General features: G+C 36.8%; 1 protein-coding gene across 1 annotated transcript in view; it reads left to right on the top strand.

The window, feature by feature from the left end:
* The window catches only part of TAF4 (TATA-box binding protein associated factor 4), a 40,682-nt gene that overhangs the window by 5,510 nt on the left and 12,687 nt on the right, over positions 1-22,485 (top strand). The window contains exons 3-7 of the mRNA XM_062589103.1: positions 17,298-17,464; positions 18,114-18,233; positions 19,849-19,968; positions 20,724-20,846; positions 21,842-21,931. Of these exons, the coding sequence (XP_062445087.1) occupies positions 17,298-17,464; positions 18,114-18,233; positions 19,849-19,968; positions 20,724-20,846; positions 21,842-21,931 (620 nt within the window). The remainder of the gene's footprint in view (positions 1-17,297; positions 17,465-18,113; positions 18,234-19,848; positions 19,969-20,723; positions 20,847-21,841; positions 21,932-22,485) is intronic.

The following is a 22,485-nucleotide window of genomic DNA, read 5'->3' as shown; positions in this document are numbered from 1 at the left end:
GTTTAAAAGTTAAAGCAGTGTGTTTATTGCGGTTTCTAAGATTTAGTTCATGAAACAGTTTGAGATCAAACTCTGAACCTGTTGCTTTTCACAGAAATATTAACAATAGCTTAGAAAATTCTTATGAAAGGTTTGACCATTATGCAGCACACGTATTGTAGTTGTTTTCAGTCCCTGACATACTGTTTCTTGCTCTCCAAAGTCCAGTTACTGTTTCGTATACATGAAAAACAGACTATAAAATGTCAGTAAGTTTTATTAACCTAAGGCTTGACAAAAAGCTTCTAATGTGCTCTTTCTAAGAGCACATGAAAATAAATTTGACTGACACTAAAATACTGCTTTTATAATCATGCTTTGTGTGGTATCAAGCTGGTTGCGCAACAATCATCAACTGACAAAATTAGAGCTGTTTAGGGTGCTAATGGGCCATGGTTCTTGTGACCTTAATGAATTCTGGTATATGTTTTCTTAAACTGGACTATTCAGGATATCTGTGTGTTAACAATGGTTTCCCATTATTGATACCTTTGAAGAAGATGACTTAGTCTTTTCTTCGGGGGCCTGTGTTTGGAACTGCATGGTCCATTTGGACAGATTAGGGTGATGAAGGTTTGAAAATGACGTTTCTATATAGTTTCGTAGTAAAGATCCAGGAAAGAAGTAAGTATGATTCTCTTATACCTGCCACTTTAAAAATAGATGCAACAACTTATGAAACTGTGACTGAAAATAAATACATTAAGTTCTTTGTTTCAGAGTACTTCAAGTAATAATATGGTGCATTCAATGATTTGATAAGTTTTTCTTGCGAGTTTATTAAAACATTAAGTCAATGTTTGCTGTTACAGATGCTCAGAAAAGTCTATGGAAAAATGTAACTGAGATTATGAACTCTTATGTTGTAAGAGATTAATCTTAGGGCGTAAAGTGTCTAGAGGTCATCACTGACATGTGGTAAAATCATCTTGTAAAGTGACTGGCTTGTATGCTTTACAATCCTTTTCAAAATACTATCTTCTCTTGCAGTGCTGTAATACAATTTCAAAACCAAAGTCTATGAGCTTATGCTTACTTTAGCAGTGTTGTCAACTTCAGAGTTCAAAGATTTGGTTTCTCTTCTCACAGATGTTTTATGTTGTTGCTCAACAACATATACCCAAAGTGTTATATGCCTCTATGTGTGTGCGTGTACATTTTATGCTATGTATATGTGTATATGTATAGGGTATAGCTACTGCTATATTTTACGTGCAGACATCACATTATAATCTCTAAGATACCACCTTAAAGAAAGGAGCAGATTGGAGAGAGTGCTGTGGGTATATAGGATAGTAAGACCAATATGCAGCTGGTAGGTCTGGACAGTTTTCTCTACCATCTTAGGTGAAACTGAAATCTAGAAACCTTTACTTCTAGAACCCTCCCCCCCTTTTTTCCTTTTTCAGTGAATTTTAGTACTTTTGAAAATTCGCTCACTTGATATATCTAAAGACTACAATTCTTTTATGTATAAATAAAAGTTTTATGATGGTCATAATCCTGTTTAAAGATAGGATAGGATATATTGTCTTTTTGGTTTACTCTAATTTTTCAACTTCTGAGGTTGTGACCAATGTCCTCATTAGCAGTAATGCAGTTGTGCAGTTGTAGAACTGCTGTCACAGATTTGTTTTCTATCTGATGATAGAAGTTTTATTGTTATTCCAGACCTCAGGTGCCTCTGCCAGGAGCTGATAATAGGGCATGGGGCTAGACTTTTTTGTAGCTTTCTTTTTGGAGACTGCTGTAACTATAGATTGGGTCATTTCCCAGCCTACAGGACCAGGAAACTGATGGGGCTCTTTTAAAATTGAATGTTCCAGAGTTCTGAACAGTACTAATGCAAATGAGCTATACAGTTGGTTTTAACTTACTGGTGGTGCTATCTAGGAGCAAAAGGCATTGGTAGGATCGTTGGAGCTATACAACAGCAGACTGAGGAGGACGGGCTACATCACTTTACACCTTGAAGGTTTTTTTTAAACTTGTCTGGTTTTTAAAGAGAAGCTTAAGTTTTGTAGAAATCAGTGGGGTGTTGTTGTTGTTGTGTTTTATTAAGCTTGGGTTAACTATCTAAGGAAGATTCTAGCTTCCTATTCCCTGTTTCTCAAACCTTGATTATGCTGGCCTTGTGTTGGGAAAAATATCTGAGCACATGCTTTAATTAATGCATTTGTTCGGGTACTTTTGACTTGAGCAGTGTTAGCTTTTGGAGCTGGCATCACTGAAAATAATATTTGCATGAGTAGTTTGATTTCCTTCAGTAAGGAGTTGAGGTGCTACGCTGTCAAGCGAAAGAGAGTGGGATAGGATATGAGGAAAGGTAACAGACTAAAAAGACAATCTTTTCCTGATGTAAAATAATTTGTATTACTTTTCCTTGCTGAATGTCATGTTCTTTGGGTTTCTTTTGACTTGAAACATACCCTGAAAGTGCCTACAGTAATAAGGAATATAAATACTTGAGGAAATCTGCAGACTTCCACAATGTAAAAGGTATGGAAAGGAACAAAAGGAATAATATAAAGTAGTGGAATGTAGTTCTTCCTAATTCTCACTGACTTGCAAGCGAGTTCAAGCTTATCCTGATTATAGCTTCCATGTATTGTGTATGTGCTGCAGATACTAGACCTATTAACTATGTTGGCATAGCTGTATTTTGTTAAAAATAACATCTTAAAAAAAATACTGTAAGAAGCTGCTATTACCATTATGTTTTACTTTTAAAGCATTTTACAAAAGTTAATACTTGCAACATGCCTACATGGTTGGTAAGTAAAGTAGTATGAACTCTGCTTTAAAGCTGGGGGAAAGAGCAAGTTAGAGAAGTTCTTACTTGCTCAGGGCCATGAGGGAATCAATATTGAGCCAAGATTAGAATTTGGGAGTCCTATACTTGGTTCATAAAGGGCTAGCTCCCTTTCAAAGACATTAACTGTGGATCTCTTTTGCAGAACTCCTCTGGGTGAGAGATGGATTTTATGTCAAATCATGCATTAGCAAAAGGAACATTCTACTGTATTTGAAATCTGTTACATCAGATCTGCCATATGTTGCTAGAATGACAGTTGTGTTCTTTCTTACTGCACCTTTAGTAATTGAAGGATCCTACATGCTTAGCTTTGTACCCTGAGGAACTTAAGACTGGAAGAGTTGTATGGTATGATTTTCTGGGGTTTTTTTTGTTAAAATGAGTGTCATGAGGCAAACCAATGCCTTGTTTTACACAGCTGATAAAGATGTCTCTTTAAGTGACAAAGGTTAATAACAATTATACTTGATATTCCATTAAGCCAAGCTATGAAAACATTCCATTATCTTTGACTAGTTATTGTTCAATTCTGTTATGGAAAATACTATTGTATCAGAAGAGTAGGTATGGATTTGTTATATGCCTATGTACACTTTGCACTGTAGTCTTTCTCGGTTTCTGAGTATCGCTAGGTGTGTGATCAAGGATGTTGGTCAATGACCAGAAGTGAATGAATTGCTGCTTTTGAGAGATTTTTGCCCACTACTGCTCTAGGAAACGAGTTACATGTTGTTTGTATGTTCAGTGAGCTAAACGAGTTTTCCATCTCTGGCAATCTATGTGGGTTACTTCTAAAGTGCAATGTCTTGGTTTGAGGACCGCAAGTTTGGATGCTGTCCAGAACTTGAATCATTTACTAACACAGGATACTGCAGTGAAGTTAGAAGTGGAAGATGGAAATGCAACAGCTTTGGGCACTGATGTGATAAGACACAGATTAGTAGGTGTCACAAACTGTTCTTCAAATTAAAGATTTTAATATATGAAAATTCCTACTATTGTCTGTCTTCTCTGTTTTGGGAAATGATATGTAAATAGAATCCCCAGAAGTGTATTATATTAAGTAGTTCAGGAAAGCAGTTGGAAATACTGATATTGCCCGAAGTGGGATTTTAACAGAAAGTTTTAAACAAAAGTTTGGCTTGTAGAAAGCCTGCTATCCATTCTCACAAAAAACTCTGATCAAATACTAAGACTTTTGTTACAAATTGAGTATAGAAGTCACTTACAAACAGGACATAGTGAATGTTTTATTGTATTACGATATGTGTTTTTATCAGAAATATTTGAAATAATAATTTTTTTATTTGAAAATACCTACTATTGTCAGGATTGTTTTGTGTGTGGAAACTTTATGAATATCTGTAATTCCATGTATCTGTCTGCATCTGCTCCTTTTATATGATGTCCTTGCTTAATGTTAAAGAAAATGTTTTTGCCAGTTGGAAGAGAGTAAGTGTTATCAAGTTAAAAAAAAAAAAAAAGTTGTATGTTAGGTATGTTATCCCTTGTGAGAAAAGATTCAGTGAAATAACTGCTCAAAAACAATTTTGAAAATGATTTTATTTCCCACAACTGAAGACAATGACAGAAAGCAACTCTTAAAAGTACGTAGTAGGCAGCTATTTTAGCTGTATTATCAGCCCTGTGTGAAGGAGTACACACGGAAGAGTATGTGGTGCTTACTGGTTGCAAAGGGCTCTCTCTGTCCATGGCCACGGGCACGTTCTTGTGTGCAAATAGTTGTGTGATCTGTGAACATCAATGAAGCTTTCCTGGTGCGCTTCTGCTGCTGAAACCTAAATATGTGGCGCTCTCTTTGACAAGTTATGGAGAATTTTTTATGGAGAATGTGATTGTAGGCTTTCCATGCTTTGTGAAAAATGTTGTTATGCATTAACTTGAGTGTCTTTAAACTAATGAGGATCTTGCCTAAATGTAAGAAGTTATAATTTATTGGTTTATACTGATAGAAGTTTCTTTAAAGTTGTATGACCTTTTCTCCTTGGATACAGTTTTTGTCCTGTCAAGCATATTTTGCTTCCACCTTATAAGGGAAAGAAAATAGTATAAAAGATGCCCACTATATAAACTGGTAAGTTTTGTCTACACTGGAGATTGTGCTGCTAAATTATTGCAGCAAAAACCTCATCTCTAGCTGAAGTGTTGAGTGAAGTACAAAAAAATGTAAGCAAGCCAGGCAGTAATTAAACAAGTGTAAAATATCTATAAACAATACATATTTTACATATATATATTAATGTGGACAATCATATTTCCAACTAGGTGAGATTTGTTTCTACTGAGGCCACAGACATGTGAGTAGCTCAGGAGTGTTTTTCTTTCTCTCTCCTCCCCCCTCCCCCTTTTAGGACAGTTTGACCTCAGTTTAATCTAAAAGTTTTTACCCCAGCTCTGTTCCATAGTAATGTATTTTCAGTAATGCAGGGTTCTTTTTCTGAGGTGCAGGTGTCTAAAGGAACAGAGTGCCAAGTTTTTACTGCAGAGCCTTCTGTCTTACAGTAATTGTCTTCATGTATCTTTAGCCTAGTATTTATGGTAAACTGACAGTCTCGGGGTCCTTATTTAGGTCTTTAAGCTATTTTTTTGGGGGGGGGGTTTATGGTAGAAATTTTTTGGTGAGAACAAATCCTTGATTATCATCATTGTGATGGTATAGATGTATCAATATATGTATTCAAGAACGAAGTGATAATTATAAGGAATTGATAAAGCTGAGTTTTGTTTCTGCCCTGAGATCTGTGAAGAGCTGATCTGAAGGCACTGTGCAAATATAAAGTTTTTGTCTGTATAATGTTTTCAGATTAGAAATAATATCTTAAAAAGATGAATTTCTGTACTCATATTACCAGTCATTACAGAGACTTGTATAAATGGCTAACTTTCAGCAGGGTGGATAAATAGGATATAAATCCTTTTACCCAAGGACAGATCTCTTTACTCCATACCTGTACAGAATTTAATACAAGGGTTGATCCAGATGCCAAGCTCCTTTTGAGATATTGGGAAGAATATGTTGATTAAAAACTGGGTAACTTCTTGTTTCTGTAGAGCTCTCTACTTGTAAATTAGAAATGTAAGTTATGAGCATCACATGTCTCTAACTTTCCTTTTTCTCTTGAAGTGCATTACTAAGGAATATTTTTTCATCAATGCATTTTAACCAATACCAAGACAACTGATAATATGAAAGTTCTTCATATCAGCATATATAATATTTTAAATAGCAATCATGACTGTTTTAAGATAAAGTATTGAATCAAATAAGACTCTAGTAACTAAAGTCTAACTTATAACTCAATTAGCGTATGCTTCTGAGAGTAGCTGAACTGTTAAAGGCCATCAGAATATCTTTACACAGAGTAAAGCATATGGTAGATGCAGTGCAGACGACTAATATATAGATTGAGTTGCAAAACATGTTCATTTTAGATATCAGTATAAACAAAAACTGAACAATGAGATGCAGTGCTACTTTTTGGTCTGTCTTAAGTGGTTTGAGGGGCAGCAAGGCTGTAGTAAGCTGTCTTCATGCCTTCTTTCAATTTATTAATCAAATGCCTATTTCTATAGGGGAGGATTAAATTTAGTCTCTCAGAAGTTATACCATCAGGTGCATTCAATGAAGTGATGGTGAGGCCAGTGGGACCACTCCTGCTAACATGAGTCAGAAGCACTTTTTTTTAAAGAATCAGTTGAGGAAGTAGGAAGAAGAGATAAGGAGCAGGGAAGTGGCTAAATTATGCAGAAGTTGGTAGAAAAGGATGAAGAGTGAGCTGTTACTTTTTAATTAAGATACATACCCATGTTTGCAGAGTACTAAGGGTGGACTGGAAAAAGAGGCAAGTGTTCATGCCATGAACTTAAGGCTCTTATTTCATTTCATTCTTCTTTTTTACCATGTGTGACTTTTTTTTTGCTTCTTTCCCCCTCCAGAGGAGAGAGAGAAGGCGCTAATTATTTATAAGTGTTAGTCATACCCAGTTATTAAGCTTAGTCATTACTCAGGACTGTGCATTTGATGGTTAGTAAAAATCAAAACTAGACTTATTTTTGTTTAAAAGCTTTCTGAGTTCAAGGTTACAGGTGTGAAAATACTTCTATTTATGCGTTCAGACTCTAAATAAAAAAGCAGTACTATTTAATAAATGTTGCTATCAGCCAAGTGACATGTAATATCATGTCCATGTTGATAGTTTGCATTTGAGCTCACGGGCATAGTGTTTGGCGTCTTCTCAAAGTAGAACAACTTGTGTTTCTACATAGAGTGCCATAAAATTGCAGGTCGCTTTTGCAGCGAATTGAAGAGTTTGCGCCAGTGCTGCCCTAGTTGTTTGTCATGTTGAGTTTTGTCTAACTTGGGTTCTCCACAACTACAGGTGAAAAGGGAAAATTCTCTGTGAGAATGACAACAGGGATAACTATAGAGGGACATTTGCAATAGAAATAAATTAATGAAATGCATTTTTTAATGGGTTTTCATGTACTTAGTAGTTTTAGGGTATTGGTTTTTGAAGTAAGATAATGTGGATTTGCTGCATTATTCCTCAATAAGTACTTGTGTGCAAACAGTGGTAAATGTAAAGCAGCTTGCCCATTTCCATTTTATCAGATGCTTGAACAGCTCTAATGTTGGTATGCCTTGATATAGACAAACTGCTGGGAATTAGGAATATCTTGGTTTTAAAATGTCCCATTTAGAAGCATATCAAAAAAAATTGGTGACCCTTTATTTTATGTCTTCCTTTCTCAAAGACAGATCAGACTTTGGTATAACTGCATGGATGTTTGATGTAAATATATTGAAATTAATGGCAGAGCTAAATCTGAATCACTTTGAGATCAATAATCAAAGTAATTGGTTTGGCTCTTGATAGTGTTTTTCTTTCTTAGTTCTCCCATCAGACTAAAACCAGATTTGTATGATGTTTGGGTTGCAGCTTGATAGAGCTCTGTGGTATCTTGGCTTTATATGCTTGAATAGAAAGGCACATTAACGCTTTTGTGGAATATAGCTTTCTAAAAGTCAAAATAGTTTCAAATCACATTGCTGTTGAAACTTTTGTTAAATGTTGGCATAAAAATGGGTGAGTTTACCAGACCATAACTTAAGCACCTTTTCAACTGAGAAGGTAAGTTTCTTTTGTTTGTTTGTTTGTTTGTTTTTGTGTTTTCCCCATGTAGAACCACTGCTAAGTGTTGTGGGATTTTTTTTGGGGGGGGGGCACTTTAGTATTATATTTCTTCAGTTACAGTTTTAAAATGCTTGGAAATCGATACTTTACAAATCATTCACTTCAAGTTTTAAACAATACAGTGAAGTTCTGTGGTGTGAAGCTGAATTCTTGCACAACACTAGTCTGCAAGAAAAAAAAATTACAAAATTGAATCTTCTTGTCTTCTGACTCTAGTAAGAAAAAACAATCAGTTTTTCATAGTGTGAACTTGGATGTACTTGGTCTATACAAAATGCATTTTCTGTGTATTGTAGTCAGGCTTCTGTGATTATTCTTGAATGCATCTTTCTTTTTATGTTGGCAAGAATCATAAGTCAGCTCTTCAAAAATTAGTATTTCAGTTAAGGTGTGCACTATGTGTCCACACGTAGTTGACACATTGGGCATGAGTGGAAAGTGATGATATGCAAGTGGAATGGAGTCCCTTGGCAAACTAATGTGTATCTAGGTAAAATTTGGCTTTGCTCTTCTGGAGTGGCATGAGGAATCTGACAACAGTATGTTCAAAGTCTTTATAATGCTTCATGACTTCCCCACCCATCATCCTTGCAGTGCGTTGCTCACATGCAAGAATAGTTGTGCACAGTAGCAGGAGTACAGATCTGTCACGGGTGTGTACGAGTCCGAGAAGGCTTGCGTGTGACAAGACTGCTCTTCCACGAGCTACCTCCTAGCGTAACATGGTCTGCTGCTATTGCAAGGTAAAGGAGTGATGTGCTTTTGTAGCTCTGTGGCAAGTTTCTGTTCAAATTTCTGGGCTGGGCTGGTCTTTACTATGGTATAATGTACAGTGCTTGTCAGGAGAAACTCAGGGTTGTGTGTTTTGGGTGTTTTCTTTGTGACAAGTTCTTGCTCACCATACAGACAGCAGCTCACCGTACAGACAGCAGCTGCTGAACGTTCAGCAGGCTCATCTAAGATGTGCAGCTGAGCACTCAGTATGGTTTTGTGCAAAACTTCAGCATTCCTTGCTTTAGGATGCCTATTACTCTGAACCAATATATGGGGGAGTCTGGTATGGTATCTCAGGTTGCTTCAGTGTGCTGCACAGCCCTAGCATCCCCTGGAAGTTTTGTGGTCTATAGATCTCTAACTTACAAGGGAACAAATCTACTGTTAATACATTTTCATACATGTTGACCTCATTCGTGCAAGGTTAGTGTGAGTACTTTTGGAACAGATTGGAACCCATGAATAGCAGCGGGTTTGTTTTCAGGTAGTTGTTTTGCAGAAGCAGATACCTGCACCATGTATTTTTTTTTCTCAAAAGTCAAAAATAAAAAATAAAAACAAAAAGACTCCCCCAAGTTTCTTCATGAAACTCCAGAACCTGAATTGCTCATTGTGTCAAAGACTTTGTTGATGGCAAAGAAGGTCAAATAAAGTTTTTTCTGGATTTGTTCTGCAGCACAGATCACCTGAGGTTCTAAGAACAGAACCTAAACTAAGGTAGGTGTTTTGGGTGGTTTTTTTTTTGTTTGTTTGTTTTTTAACTATTATTATTTTTCCCCTTATCTGCAATGCGCAAGGAAAATCACCAGCAGAGGAAAGATCTGAGCAAGAATGTCCCTGGCCATGGCTGAGAAATTACTTAACTATTAGGTCTGGACTTTCCCTCTTATTCTTAGCATGGTCCCGTCTTGATTCGCTACTACGACTATATTCAACAGAAGAACTGATGTAAATTTATTAATATTAATGGAAGCTCAGTTGAAGTCCCAGCCCAGTTTTACAGACCGTGCTATGTGTCATGTTAAAGCCAAGTGACTTTCAGTTTCCCTTTGAATGTGTGACTAGTAATTGGCACTCTTTTTCAGAACTGTAGAATAATTTAGGTTGGAAGGGGTCTTTGAAGGTCACTTTGTCCAACTGTCTGCTCAAAGCAGAGTGAAGTTTGAAGTTAGGACAGATTACTTGGGTTCACTGGAGCATCTTAAATGTTTTAGTGGCCCTGTGCTGCACTCACTCCAGTGTGTCAGTATTTCTCTTGTATTGGGAAGCCCCAAACTGGACATGGTATTCTAGATGCAGCTTCACAAGTGCAAAGTGGTGAGGCATGATTGCTTCCCTGAACAAGCTGGCTACACTTATGCTAATGCAGTCTGAATGTGGTTAATCTTCATTGCTGCAGAGACATGATGCTGACACGTTTTCAGCTTGTGTCCATCAGGACACCTATGCTCTTTTTTGCAGAGCTGCTGTTTCAGTCCACAGTCTATACTATTGAAAGGGGTTATTTTGTCCCAGCTTCAGGACTTTCCATTTGTATTATTTTAACTTAATGAAATTCCTATTGGCTCATTCTTTCAGCTTTTTAAAGCTTCTCTCAGTAACAGCACTCCATTGCAATGTATCAACAGCTTGTCCCATTTATTGTCATCTGTAAACTAGAGCACTGTTCCATCCCAGCATCTAAGTCACTGATGGAGATCTTAGACAGTGTTATGGGTCCCATCACCAACCCCTGAAGGTTGCCAAAACTGGCAGCATGTCTAATGTGTTGGTGCATTTCTCTCAACAGGTACAAAATAATGCATCTTCGGAAACATCTAATTGAGTATAATTTTGCCATTTAAAGCACTATGCTTTTCATCTTGATTTGTAATCAGTATTTCAATACTTTCACTACATAATGACTTGGTGCATAGCTTGTGCCCTTCATGACCTGCTACACCTCTGCTGGTGTATTACAGAAGCTCTTATTTTGGCATAGATAGGTAATTCTAAGTCTGCTAAAATTCTAAGTCCCCTGTGTTTGGGGAATATTCTTTTAATTACCTAAATTCTTATGGAGCTGTAATGAACTAGTAGACTTTGATAGACTCCTCTCTTTTCCTGTGCTTTTTGTTCCTTGGAATAATAACTGTTACAGGTTGGTCAGTGAGAGGAGGAATGGTGGATTATTGGACAGCATTAACATCAGTGTCAGGTTGTAATTTCATTTTTTGCAAGAGAAGACACTAGCAAAACATCTTTTTTACTGACTGTTCTTTAGCTTGTATAGGCAGCTATTCTTTGCTCCTACTGTCTGTCCAGTGTTCTAGCCTCTTTGTATTGGCAAAAGTTTCAGAAATGTCCTTTTGTAAAGGCGATTTTTGTCATTCAGGGGTCTCCATGTAGTCTCATCCAATCATGTAAAGAGCATTGACTCATCCCCATTGCTTTTACGTGGGTTTTACGATGTGTGTGATACCAGCTTGCATAACCTTAGACGCTGCTGTCCTTTTTGTTGCAACAGAATCTCATCTGACAATGCAGAAAGGATATTATTAAAAAGCTTTCTTCTATTAATGTGGTACTGTCAGATTCTCTCCCCCCCCACCCCCATGTCAAATGCTTGTAACAGCTTATCACAAATGAATAGGCTTGAGAGCTTTAGGTACAAACTGCACTGATGTTCAGATAACCTCTCAGGTGAACTTTTCTGACAAATCTAGATAGGATCGAAGATTTGTCAGATACTGGTGGACTTTATGATCAATAATCCTCTTTTCTAGAGATGTTTGAAAGAACTTTGTTCTCTTACACCAGAAGTGTCACTCCTCTAGTTATTCTTTCAGGCCTGAACCTTTTTTTCTGAACATCAGCGTTCTGTATTAAAGGTGATTCTTTGCTGCCTGACAGATCTCCCTGGCCCTAAGTGTGCTTTTTTTCTGGAAGTAAAGTTCAGTTACTTTTTTTGCTTTGTCAAGTGAATTTCCTTAGAAGCCTAGCAAAGAGTATCCTCTATGCAATTTCCAGACCATCCATTAACTTTCTGTCAGGTCTCAGATAATTAAAAAAGAAAAGGAAAAAAACTTAATAAAAGTCTAGGTTTCTTGGTAATAGTTCTGAATCAATCTGGATTAGTCCATGAGCTATACTGTGGGTAATAAGCAAAATCTGGAGGTTTGAACCTATCTGTTCTTAACTTCTGTTCCGTATCTGCTTCAGGAAGAGCAGTGCTCTCACTTTTGTTCTGATAGGATACGTTCTAGGATTCACATTTCAAAGATGTGGAAGAGGTTCATTCTTGCATGCTGGTATCCCCAGTGACCAATATGGGCATACCTTTCTATGGTCCACATCTTAGGTGTGCATGCTGATTGTAGTTGGTGAGGTCTTTCCATATGTCATCTACAGTGTGAGTCAAGTCCCTGAGAAATGGGCCACTTGCACTGAAACAGGATGACATCTAGATATATTGCTATTCGAGTGGCCACCTGCCGCTGTCAAGAGATGATAATTTGTCACACTTGTGGAACTGTATTTCCTCAGATTAGTTAGTTAAAGATGCCTACATTATCTGCCGAGTTTCAACTCTGTCATTATAAACTCTGGGTCCTGTAAGTATTGTAATCAGGACTTACGAGAGAACTTCCTTGTGTGCGTTTTTGAGTGTGCTGGTTCTCCAGCAAGAATCTGGCATGCCTCAGGAGTTACACAAATAATCAGTGTAGTCTGCAAAGGCTAAAAAACTAGTTTTCAGTCTTCTTCCTCTATTATTTTGATACAGTTATTTTTTCTTTAGTCTTTGCTTTGCCGTGCCATATTTTAAAGAAAGGAGGAAGGCAAAGGCAGCGGGGAGAAAAGTCTGTCTGTGTTTTTCTAATAAGTCAAGTGTGTACTCTTTGCTCTTTATTCCAGTGTGTAATTTTACAAGTTTTACAAATTATTAAAAAAAGGAAACCCTTTGTAAATGAAAATGCCATTATCAACAAATAGAAAGAGCAAGAGGGAAATACAATGCAATGTAGAATCAAGCAGCTGCGTTATATCGTAATGAACTTTCACATCCAAATACTCCCTTGAAAACAGGAGGTATCCAGTAAGGTCTCTATGAATAGAAGATGAGGTGACCATTGCATTAGTCAGGAGCAGAAGTCCTTTTTGCACGAGGACCAATCCAACTCAATTTTTGTTAATCCTTTCTTTGGAACTGTGACGAATTGTTTAATTCGAACTAAAACATGAAGCTCTTTCAGGATTCTCTTAAGCCTCTAACTTCTAACAAAAAATGTTAATTAATTGTAATTTTAATTAGTTTTTTTAATGAGGGACTCAAAAAGAATGCTCTGATATTTGCATTTTTTAATACAGTGAATGTGATTTTTGTAGTACATATGACCAGACTTTCTAGGAAGAAGAAGGCAGAGAGATACTAAATATAGTTTTTTTTTTGTCAGTTCTATTGCAAATGTTTCGTTAGGAAAAGGTAACAATGATCTTTATTGGCCATTTGGTTTCAAATAGCAACTCATTCACTTGTGCAACTAAAAACTGGTTGGTAAACTTGAAACATAAAGATCTTTTTCATCCTTACTTTTCTGTTAAATTTAGTGTCGTATGCAAAGTGAGCTAACTTGGTACAATTCTAGCTGTCTCTTAGTATTTGCTAGTCATTACTAGCCTGGTTCATTAAGCATTTCTACCCTTACATGCATTGGAGTTTGAGACCACGATACTTCTCTGTATTTATCAAAATGCAAGTTTTGGAATAGAGGAAGAAGAAATGTACCTTTGTTTCTACACATATGGCTGTTGGCCCTTCCTTTTATTCCATTGCAATGACTAAATCAGTTTAGAGATGGCTAGTGCGCGTGTCCATGTGTGTTTTTGGCTGTGGCATCTGTTGTAGTCCTACAGTGACTTTGCTTAGAGTAGGGAAATGAGTTTTTTTTTTTTTCATTTTAATTTTTAATCAAGTTAGCCCTGATGAGCTTTCTCAACTTCACTGAAAATCTGCTTAATGCCATTGTGGGTATAGTTCTACGTTTCCTTCCCCCCCCCCCCCAACACACACATTTTTAACTAATTTAATTGGAAAAGATCACTTAAGTGGGGTTGTGGGGGAGAAGCTGAGGGGGCAGAGAATTCTTCATCTCCCAGCAAGGCTGGAGAGGTGTAAAGTGTTCAGTCAAAAGTCAGTTCTGTTGATCGGTTGGGCACCCTCAGCAGTGAACTTCTGCAGGCAGGTTTTAATAACAAAGTTCCTTCCTCATCTGATTTTTTTTTTTAACCTTTTCTGAATGTATTTTGATATAATACCACAATAAACACCATGCCTAAAGCTTATGCAAAACTAATCTGAGTTTTCTAACTGTGTGTGTGTATAGCCCAGTAAGTGCACACAGCAATTTATCCATCAGTTGTAGGCCCTAACTTAGAGATATGTCAGGAAACTTCTATAGAAATCTAAAATAACTGTGTATCAAGTAAGTGCAGTGTAATAGGACTTTTTAAATAGGAACAAATACGAATGTAGTTTTATATGAATTATCTTTTTATTCTGGCTTCAATAGCTTAGCAAAGATTTGGACTTCCATTACTAAGATGGGACAGGAGAGAGTCATGTTCAGCTGAAAGGTTTGAATTACAAATTATTGTTTTGTCTATCTGTTCCTAAAAATTGAATTTTCCTGATATGTTTTCTGAATCTCACATTAATATGCTTTTCAACTGTCTGTTTCAGCAGTTGTGCTATGTTAATGTGTAGGCATGTTCTAATTTGGCACGTAGCTCAGGGTGTATATTTTATTGTATGTTTTATTAGGCTTGCTTCTTCAGGGGTAGTCAACTGACACTGTGATTTTTTTCTCCTCCTTCCTTTTTTTTTTTTTAATTCCTTGTCTTTTTTTTTTTATGTCATATTTGGGGGAGCAAAACAAAGAGTTAACTTGAGTTGACAGTATTGGTTTTCAAGGGGAGGCTGTGCCAGGACGGGACGCTAGTGCTGCGACGTTCTCGAGCCTCCTGTGTCTGCTGAGCTGGGCACTGGAACAGGTAGCGTAAAGCTGTCTGTCGGGGCCTGATCCTATAGAGAGCCTCACGTGGAGGTGAGCTTGTCTCTTCTGAATAACTCCAGACAGTGTTGCACTGAGAGAAATTTTAAACAACCCCACCACCACCACCACTACCACCATCCTAGAATTAGTATGTTTTATAGTTTTTTCTGGAAGGAAAAAATATTTAACTCTCTAAAGAACAGAGACGGCACATTAGCCCTAGGGAATCCCCAAACTGTGAATTTAAGAAGCAAGTTTCTTACGGTATGTCAGTATACTTGTGTGCACCTAAGAGCTTCTGTAAGCAGACAGATACGTAGGTGTATTTTGCCTTTTCAATTGCTGGAAAGTAAACAGTAATCAACAACCCTTAAAATTTGACTTTGTCTTCAGACTAGCCCATCTAATCAGACTTGCGTGTACTGATGCTTTCAGTTTTAACAACATTGAAGATTTGCACTGATTCAGTGTTTAACTTCTTGAGTTGATTATTGTGAGCCATGACAGAAATGGGGAACATAAGTTAATTTCCCAGTATTTTATGTTTGCACACTGGAAGAGAATGCCAAGTTCTGTTTGTGCGGGAATGAGCTTGTTGGACTAGTGGGTCACTTTCCAGTCTTTAAAATGCTGAAATTCTCCATATGTTTCTTTTTTTCAGCAACTTCCCTCCCAGTGGTGTGAGGCTGATGATGCATGTAGTGTACCCCTAACGAGCAGTTGACAGGATCAAATTCTGCATTCACTTTCATGGTTTTTAAATTTATTGTGAGCTGTGCTGGTGGTGTGTGTAGTTTTACTGTTTTAATTAAAATGCAGCTTCCTATATAAGATATAGAAAGAAAAGACACCTTACTTTTGGGGGTAGTTTGGAAAATATTTGGTTTGGACCTGATAGCTGAACAAAGTGTATTTAGTTCCACAGTCTGCAAGATGATAAATAGCCTTCTTTTCCTCTCCTTCCTTCAGAAAGCCAGTTTGCAAATATTTGTTTCTAGATTTAACTCTTGTCCATATCACACAGCGCTCCTGGCTTAACACTTCTAAATAAATCACAATTGAAGTTCCCCTTTTTGATGTAAATTAGTTTAACATCTCTCTGTGACTATTTGCTTCATTTGAAGAGAGCTAAGGAAACATTTAGGGAAAATCGATTAGTATAAGCTGTTCTTATTTGAAGTCATTTTTATAAATATGTAAATTTGTGCAGTTGAATGCTAACTTTCAAACCAGCCAAGGAAAGTTTTAGAAAGTGTCATCTGTAAAATTTTCAGTACTTGATCTAATTTGTTTTTCTATTTAGACTATCATTTCAAAATAGTCATGGTCTGAGATTACTTAGAGCATTTCCCTAAATTTTTTGGTGAGTGCATATAGACTTTTTGTTCACTGAGCAATACTTAAGAAAAGCTTTCTGATTTCAATAGTGCCTCTTGCTTTTCACATTGAAGTTTCTTCCTGCAGTTTGTTGCTCAAAAATACTAACTAGTTTTGGGTGCCCAATTTGTTTCCTTAGGTGGCTTTTTCAGAGCTGGTGAGCCCTTGAGGCTCTCATGGACTGAGTGGGGTATGCAGAATGAATGAGCCCTTGAAAACCAGTTCATGTGGTCCAGATCCTCATTGCCCCTTTTGGGGGTGGGGGGGGAGGGAAGGGGAGAGACTAGCATGTGAAAATCTGCCTGTTAGAGTCTGATTCCCTATAGCTTTCCAGTGGGGCTAAGTGTATTGATCTGAGTGACTGCACAGGGAATGACTTATCTCATTTCCCTCTCTATAATTTTTCTTTTGGGGTGTAACATGGCACAGTGCTGTCTGTTGCAGATGCGCTTGAGAAAGATTAGGCTTTTATAACCACTTTCATTACAAAATTTGTTATGGGAAATTAACTTAAAACTTAGCCAATTGTGTTCTTGTTGCTGATGAAGCCTACATTTAATTTTTTCTTAAAGAAAAACTAACAGGAATCTTGCCATCGCAAAACTTTCTTTTAGTTTCTGTGTTTCATAAAACATGAATTTCTTAGAATGAACAAATAGAATTTTTACACAATTGCTAATTTTAGCCTCTAGTTATGTGGGATTTTTATTTGAGGGGAGGGAAAATACCCTCAACTTATTTTATTTTGTGTTCTTATGCACACAGTATCAAGCATTTTGATAACTAAGAAGTGTTTCTGTAATTTGAGCTCTTCTGGTCAAAATATGATAACGCATCTGGGGCATCTGGGTATTTTGCTTTTATTCTAAACCACTTTTGCTAGCGATAGCACTTCAACAGTGCGTTAATTCCATATGTATCAAACTTGGATAAGAAACTGACAAAATATTTTCCTTCATATTTGAAAAGGGCAGTATGTTTCCTGACCTATTTAATTATTTATTATTTGTCTTTTTTTTTTTATATATACATATATATATATAGGCATGGTTCTGGTGCGTAGTGAGAATGGACAGTTGCTGATGATCCCTCAGCAAGCCTTGGCCCAGATGCAAGCGCAGGCACATGCCCAGTCTCAGCCTCAAAATACTATGACTCCTCGTCCTGCTACACCTACCAGTGCACCTCCAGTACAAATATCAACAGTACAGGTTAGTTCACTAATTTGTAGCATTACAAAAAAGTAATCTGTTTATCTTTTGCTGTGAAGAATACTCCAGAAAGTAAGGTATAATATTAGTGAAGAAGCAGCTGGTTAAACTGGTGCTGCAGAGACATTTCCATATGGCATAGGCATTGCATTTTGTTCCTGATTTGTTACAATATAGCTGTCCTTCATCAAAAATGATGTTGTTTCTTCCTAGCTGAATTGCCTTGAGTTCACAACTGCTTTGTTTAAAGGAAACCATTTGAGTCTATATGTGGTTAACAAAAGGGCTACTTTCCCCAAACTGTCATTATTCTTTGTAAGATTAAAATAAAGAATGTGTCTACAGATAGACTATCACAGATGCATTAAATAAGACAAAAGATTCTCCTCTCAAGTTATTTTATAATCTTCTCTGGAGATATTCAAAGCCTGTCTGGATGCAACCCTGTCTAACATGCTTTAGGTGACCCTGCTTGAGCAGGGGGGTTGGGCTAAATGATCTCCAGAGGTCCCTTCCAACCTTACTGATTCTACGATAATGGTCCAAGCAAGTTCTCTTGCATCTGTAAGAATAGCCACTAGATAGAGACAAAATATTAGATATGGCAGATCACATATAGGAACTAACATTATTTGTTTGCTTTCTTAAGGCTCCAGGAACACCTATTATTGCACGACAGGTGACACCAACTACTATTATCAAGCAAGTGTCTCAGGCTCAAACAACAGTGCAACCTACCACAACGCTACAGCGTCCTCCTGTTGTGCAAGTGAGTTTTGGAAATGTAGTGTGTATATATATACAAAGTATATCAATGGTAAAGCTGAAAACCATGCTCGAAACTGACAGCTGCAGGCGATACATCTAATTCAGTGCATGAAAGAAATACCTTCTGAATTAGCCTTCCTCAAACATGTGCAGATCTTAATCTAGTTCAGATTTTTATAGTTTGTGTAATCACAGAACTGGCTTAAATAAAATACCTTTATGCTTTCTTTGTCAAAGTGACACCACTTCCCTTCTTTCCTTTGGATCTGGAGCTGTGATGTTAGTTCTGTGATCAGCCCTCTGTTATCTGCAGCAAAACTTACAATTACAAAAAGGTTGTACTGATACACTTCTCTGCCACAAGATTTCTCCCTCTTGCAAGTCTCTGCTTTTGTATATATACTTACAGGGGTTCTGATACCTCCAAGGATAAATCATTCTCTTAGGAGAGAGGAGTTTCTTCTATTATCCTAGTCTGTATTAATGATAGGCTTTCTTACAGACTTTTTTTGAGTTTAAAATCATCACAAAAGTATAAAATTCTCAACATGACTTCAAGGCAACCCTGACACAATATGATTGCTGTCACCTAATCTGTTTCACTATGCTTTCTTCATCCTTCAAGTAGACAAGATTAGCATGTTCTCATTTAAAACATGCAGGTTTTGTTATGCATTTGTTTAACCTTCCCCCTCTCAGAGAGCATTTGCTTATGTCTATGATCTTTCCAGATCTAAGAGTTAATTTACCTGGCTGAGTCTCCCTCATTTACACTGCTGCTATACAAGTGAAAAACATCATTCTATCTGCATTTTTTTCCTGCAGTGAATGTGCTGTGGTCTTCATTTATCCTGCTTTCAAAAACTGAGGCAAATTAAATCCTTATCTCCTTCTGTTTCCCAAAGTTCCAATGAAAGTTAGCTTTGACAATCCCCAGAGCCTCTTTTCTTATGACTCTGTGGATAAAAGCAAGTTTACAAATGATCTGTTAAAATTCTGAGAGCTAATTTTAGTGTTATAGCAATTACTATCTCTCTGATTGGATTGTCATTAGTAATTACAGTGTGTTAGAGGTTAGTGAATGGACTGTGTGCATCAAAAGTTCTTGTTTACAGTGTTGATTCTTTAAAGGTGGTATTTTTGTTCTGGACTCCCAGCTTTTCTGTTGAAGTAGAAAAGTGTTCTGTCCAGTTATTCATTGAATAGACTGAGATGAGATCTAGGCTTTTGTATTAGGCCGTTTTTAAAAGGAAGGGATTTTTTAAATGGCATTTAAGATAACAGGCAAAAAGAAGATTGCATTGATAGAAATGTTTTAAGTGTTTTGAAACACCAGTGTGCGAGGGAATGTTTGTGGTTGCATTTTACCATTTTATTCAGTAACCAAAGATCATGCAGTTCTTAATCAACTTTCAGGATTTCAGTTTTGAATGTGTAGTGTTTTGTGCCATCTGGTGGCTCTTTCTTGCCACTGCAACAGATAGCTGATAGTTCAGCAACTTTTCATAGCAGCTGTGAAAGATGTTCTACTCTCCTTTGATTTGGTTTCTGTTTGGTACAAAAAAGTAGGTGTTGGTGCATTTCAAGTATAATAATCTCACGTGCATTTTCTGCAGCCTCAGATTGTTCTGGGTGGTACTGCACAGACAACTGCACTGGGGACAGCAGCAGCTGTACAAACTGGAACTCCACAGAGAACTGTGCAAGGAACAACGGCAACCTCCACTGCTGCCACAGTAAGATGATAGTTACAGTTTAAGATATTGAGTGCATTTAGAACATGTTTTGGTACATCCACCTACACGCATACAGATCAGAATGAGGAGTAGTAAAGATGCAAGAGTTCTGTGAACTATTGATCTTGGAAAAAAGTGACTTTTTAGCAGGAACTATATCATTTACACAGCATGTAAACACGTCATTTGAATTTTGACTGCTGCAGAAATAATCATTTTAATTTGTGTATCAGTTTGTATAGCAGAGTTTTTTTTTTCCTTTTAACATATTAGGTACATCTTTGTAGAAAAGTGAATCAGTCAGTGCAGCCAAATAGAATCAGTATTAAGTGGGATTAGAAATCGGCACTGATTTGTTCAAGATGCGTATTTCTAAGACTGCACAAGACAGAATCAGTGTGCTATGCTGTGCAATGGGAAGGAACAGCTTTCTTGTTTTCTGTCCTGTTATAATGCATATTTTTTACTTAATATACCATTCCTGAAATATTTTATGTTCCCTAAATTCATTAGGAATCATAATTAATTACATTTTGATTAAAAAAGGTAAAATACGTGTGTACATGTATGAAGCAAGGTAGTAATTTTGATCTGATTATGTCTCTGAGTAAGCTGTGAGGAAAATGGATCCATAGGTAATATTCTGCAGTGGTGAACTGGAGAAAGACTTTATTTCTCAGAGCTTATGATCAGATCATGTATTAGAGTGTTTCTTCTTTTCTCTGAATGTCCTCCCCTCTCCCCGCCCCCAACAGGAAACTATGGAAAATGTGAAGAAATGTAAAAACTTTCTGTCTACATTAATAAAACTGGCATCATCTGGAAAACAGTCCTCAGAAACTGCAGCTAACGTGAAAGAATTAGTACAGAACCTGCTGGTAAGAAAAGTTCATTGAAAGTGGTAAGAAACACTATCTGAGCGAATTTAGACTTTTTTTTTTTTTTTTAATGGAGAGGAGAAAGATTATGAAATGTTAGATAATCAGATTGGAACTTTGCTACTTCTGAATTGAAATACAAGCTTTAAAGGAAAATTGAAGCATATAACTTGAACATTTTCTGCCTCATATTAATGCATGAGGATTAATGCATAACATCTATTAACTTACTGTCACTGACTTATAAGTTAAATTAAAATGCAGGTGATGTAATTGACTCTCTTAAATTCTACAATTTTTATTGGTAAAACCTAATGAATAGAAAGATGAACTATTTACCTGAGGGAAGACTACGGCTGCTACTGTTACTACTACTACTACAAGAATTCACAGACGTTTATAAATAGTAAATAAAATTTTCTAAAGCTAATGTTAAAGCTCAAGATACTTAATATTTACAGAGCGAGTAGTAACATTGCTTAGCTAAGGTATGAGTAACCTTTAAGTTAGGATAGGTCATGTAATTTCTGATGGAGCTGCTTACTGGCTGCATATGTCCAATGCTGCCACATGAGAAACAGAGGTTGTCACAAGGCCAAAGTCAGATGCGCCTCTTTCCTTGAGGAATGAATAACTAAGTCTATGAGAGAGACCTGCTTTTTGAGCATATGATGGGCACAATTTCAGTCGTTTGAAACGGAGGGACTGTAGTACCTTTGGGAAAGAGTGCTAGGGACTGGGCTGCCAGGCTATTCCAAGCAATTGAATAGTTAGTTGCTTGCAGGTCGTTGCAGTTGTAATTTGTATTGACATCAATTACATAGTTTAGTTTTACTCTAAAATGTGATCTTTGGCTGTCTGAGCTTTTGGTTCTCTGCGGCTGGCATATATTGCACTTTGCAACTGCATTCGAAGAACTGATACTACTATAAAACTACAAGTAACTAAAAAGCTAATGTCTATAAGTTCATTCATTTGGATCTTCTGTTTTGAAGGATGGAAAAATTGAAGCAGAAGACTTTACCAGTAGGCTGTACAGAGAACTTAATTCTTCACCTCAACCTTACCTTGTGCCTTTCCTGAAGGTAAATTGTGTTACTTAGTCCATATATTTTTTTTCTGTGCTTATCTATCTGCAGCAATAAACAGAAGCTCATCTTTTAACAATACAGATGGAATTCTGCAATGGTGTAAGTGGATGTTTTAAGTGGTACCTGGTTAGATTTTTGCTTCATTAAAAATATTTCTGCCTTTCGGTTTCAAGAATTTTTCAGTATGATCGATTAGCACAGTCAATATAGAACATGTACCATAATGTTGTAACTTTTTTGAGAAATATGAAAGTGAGGATTTTTTTTTCTGCTGCTTATAAGCAGCTTTTTTTGCTGTAGCTCTAAGCCGATGAATTGACTTACTATTGCTTTTAGTCTTGGAATGGAAACTAAGGATTGAGTAATACAGAAAACTATCTCCTGAACAAACTCATGCTTCGATGCCTCTGCTGTAACCTGTTTGTATGGATAAGCAGGAGACTTGTCACCTCTCAATAATAATGGCATGTGGCATAAATTTTATAGTGATTGGACATCTCTTAAAATAATATTTATTCTGAAATGTCTTTGAAAATCAGAGAAAGTAC

The sequence above is a fragment of the Rhea pennata genome, chromosome 16 (assembly GCF_028389875.1).
Source record: "Rhea pennata isolate bPtePen1 chromosome 16, bPtePen1.pri, whole genome shotgun sequence".
NCBI classification, from domain to species: Eukaryota; Metazoa; Chordata; class Aves; order Rheiformes; family Rheidae; genus Rhea; species Rhea pennata.
The sequence above is the reverse complement of the archived record's forward strand: the minus strand, read 5'-3'. Positions and strand labels throughout refer to the sequence as shown.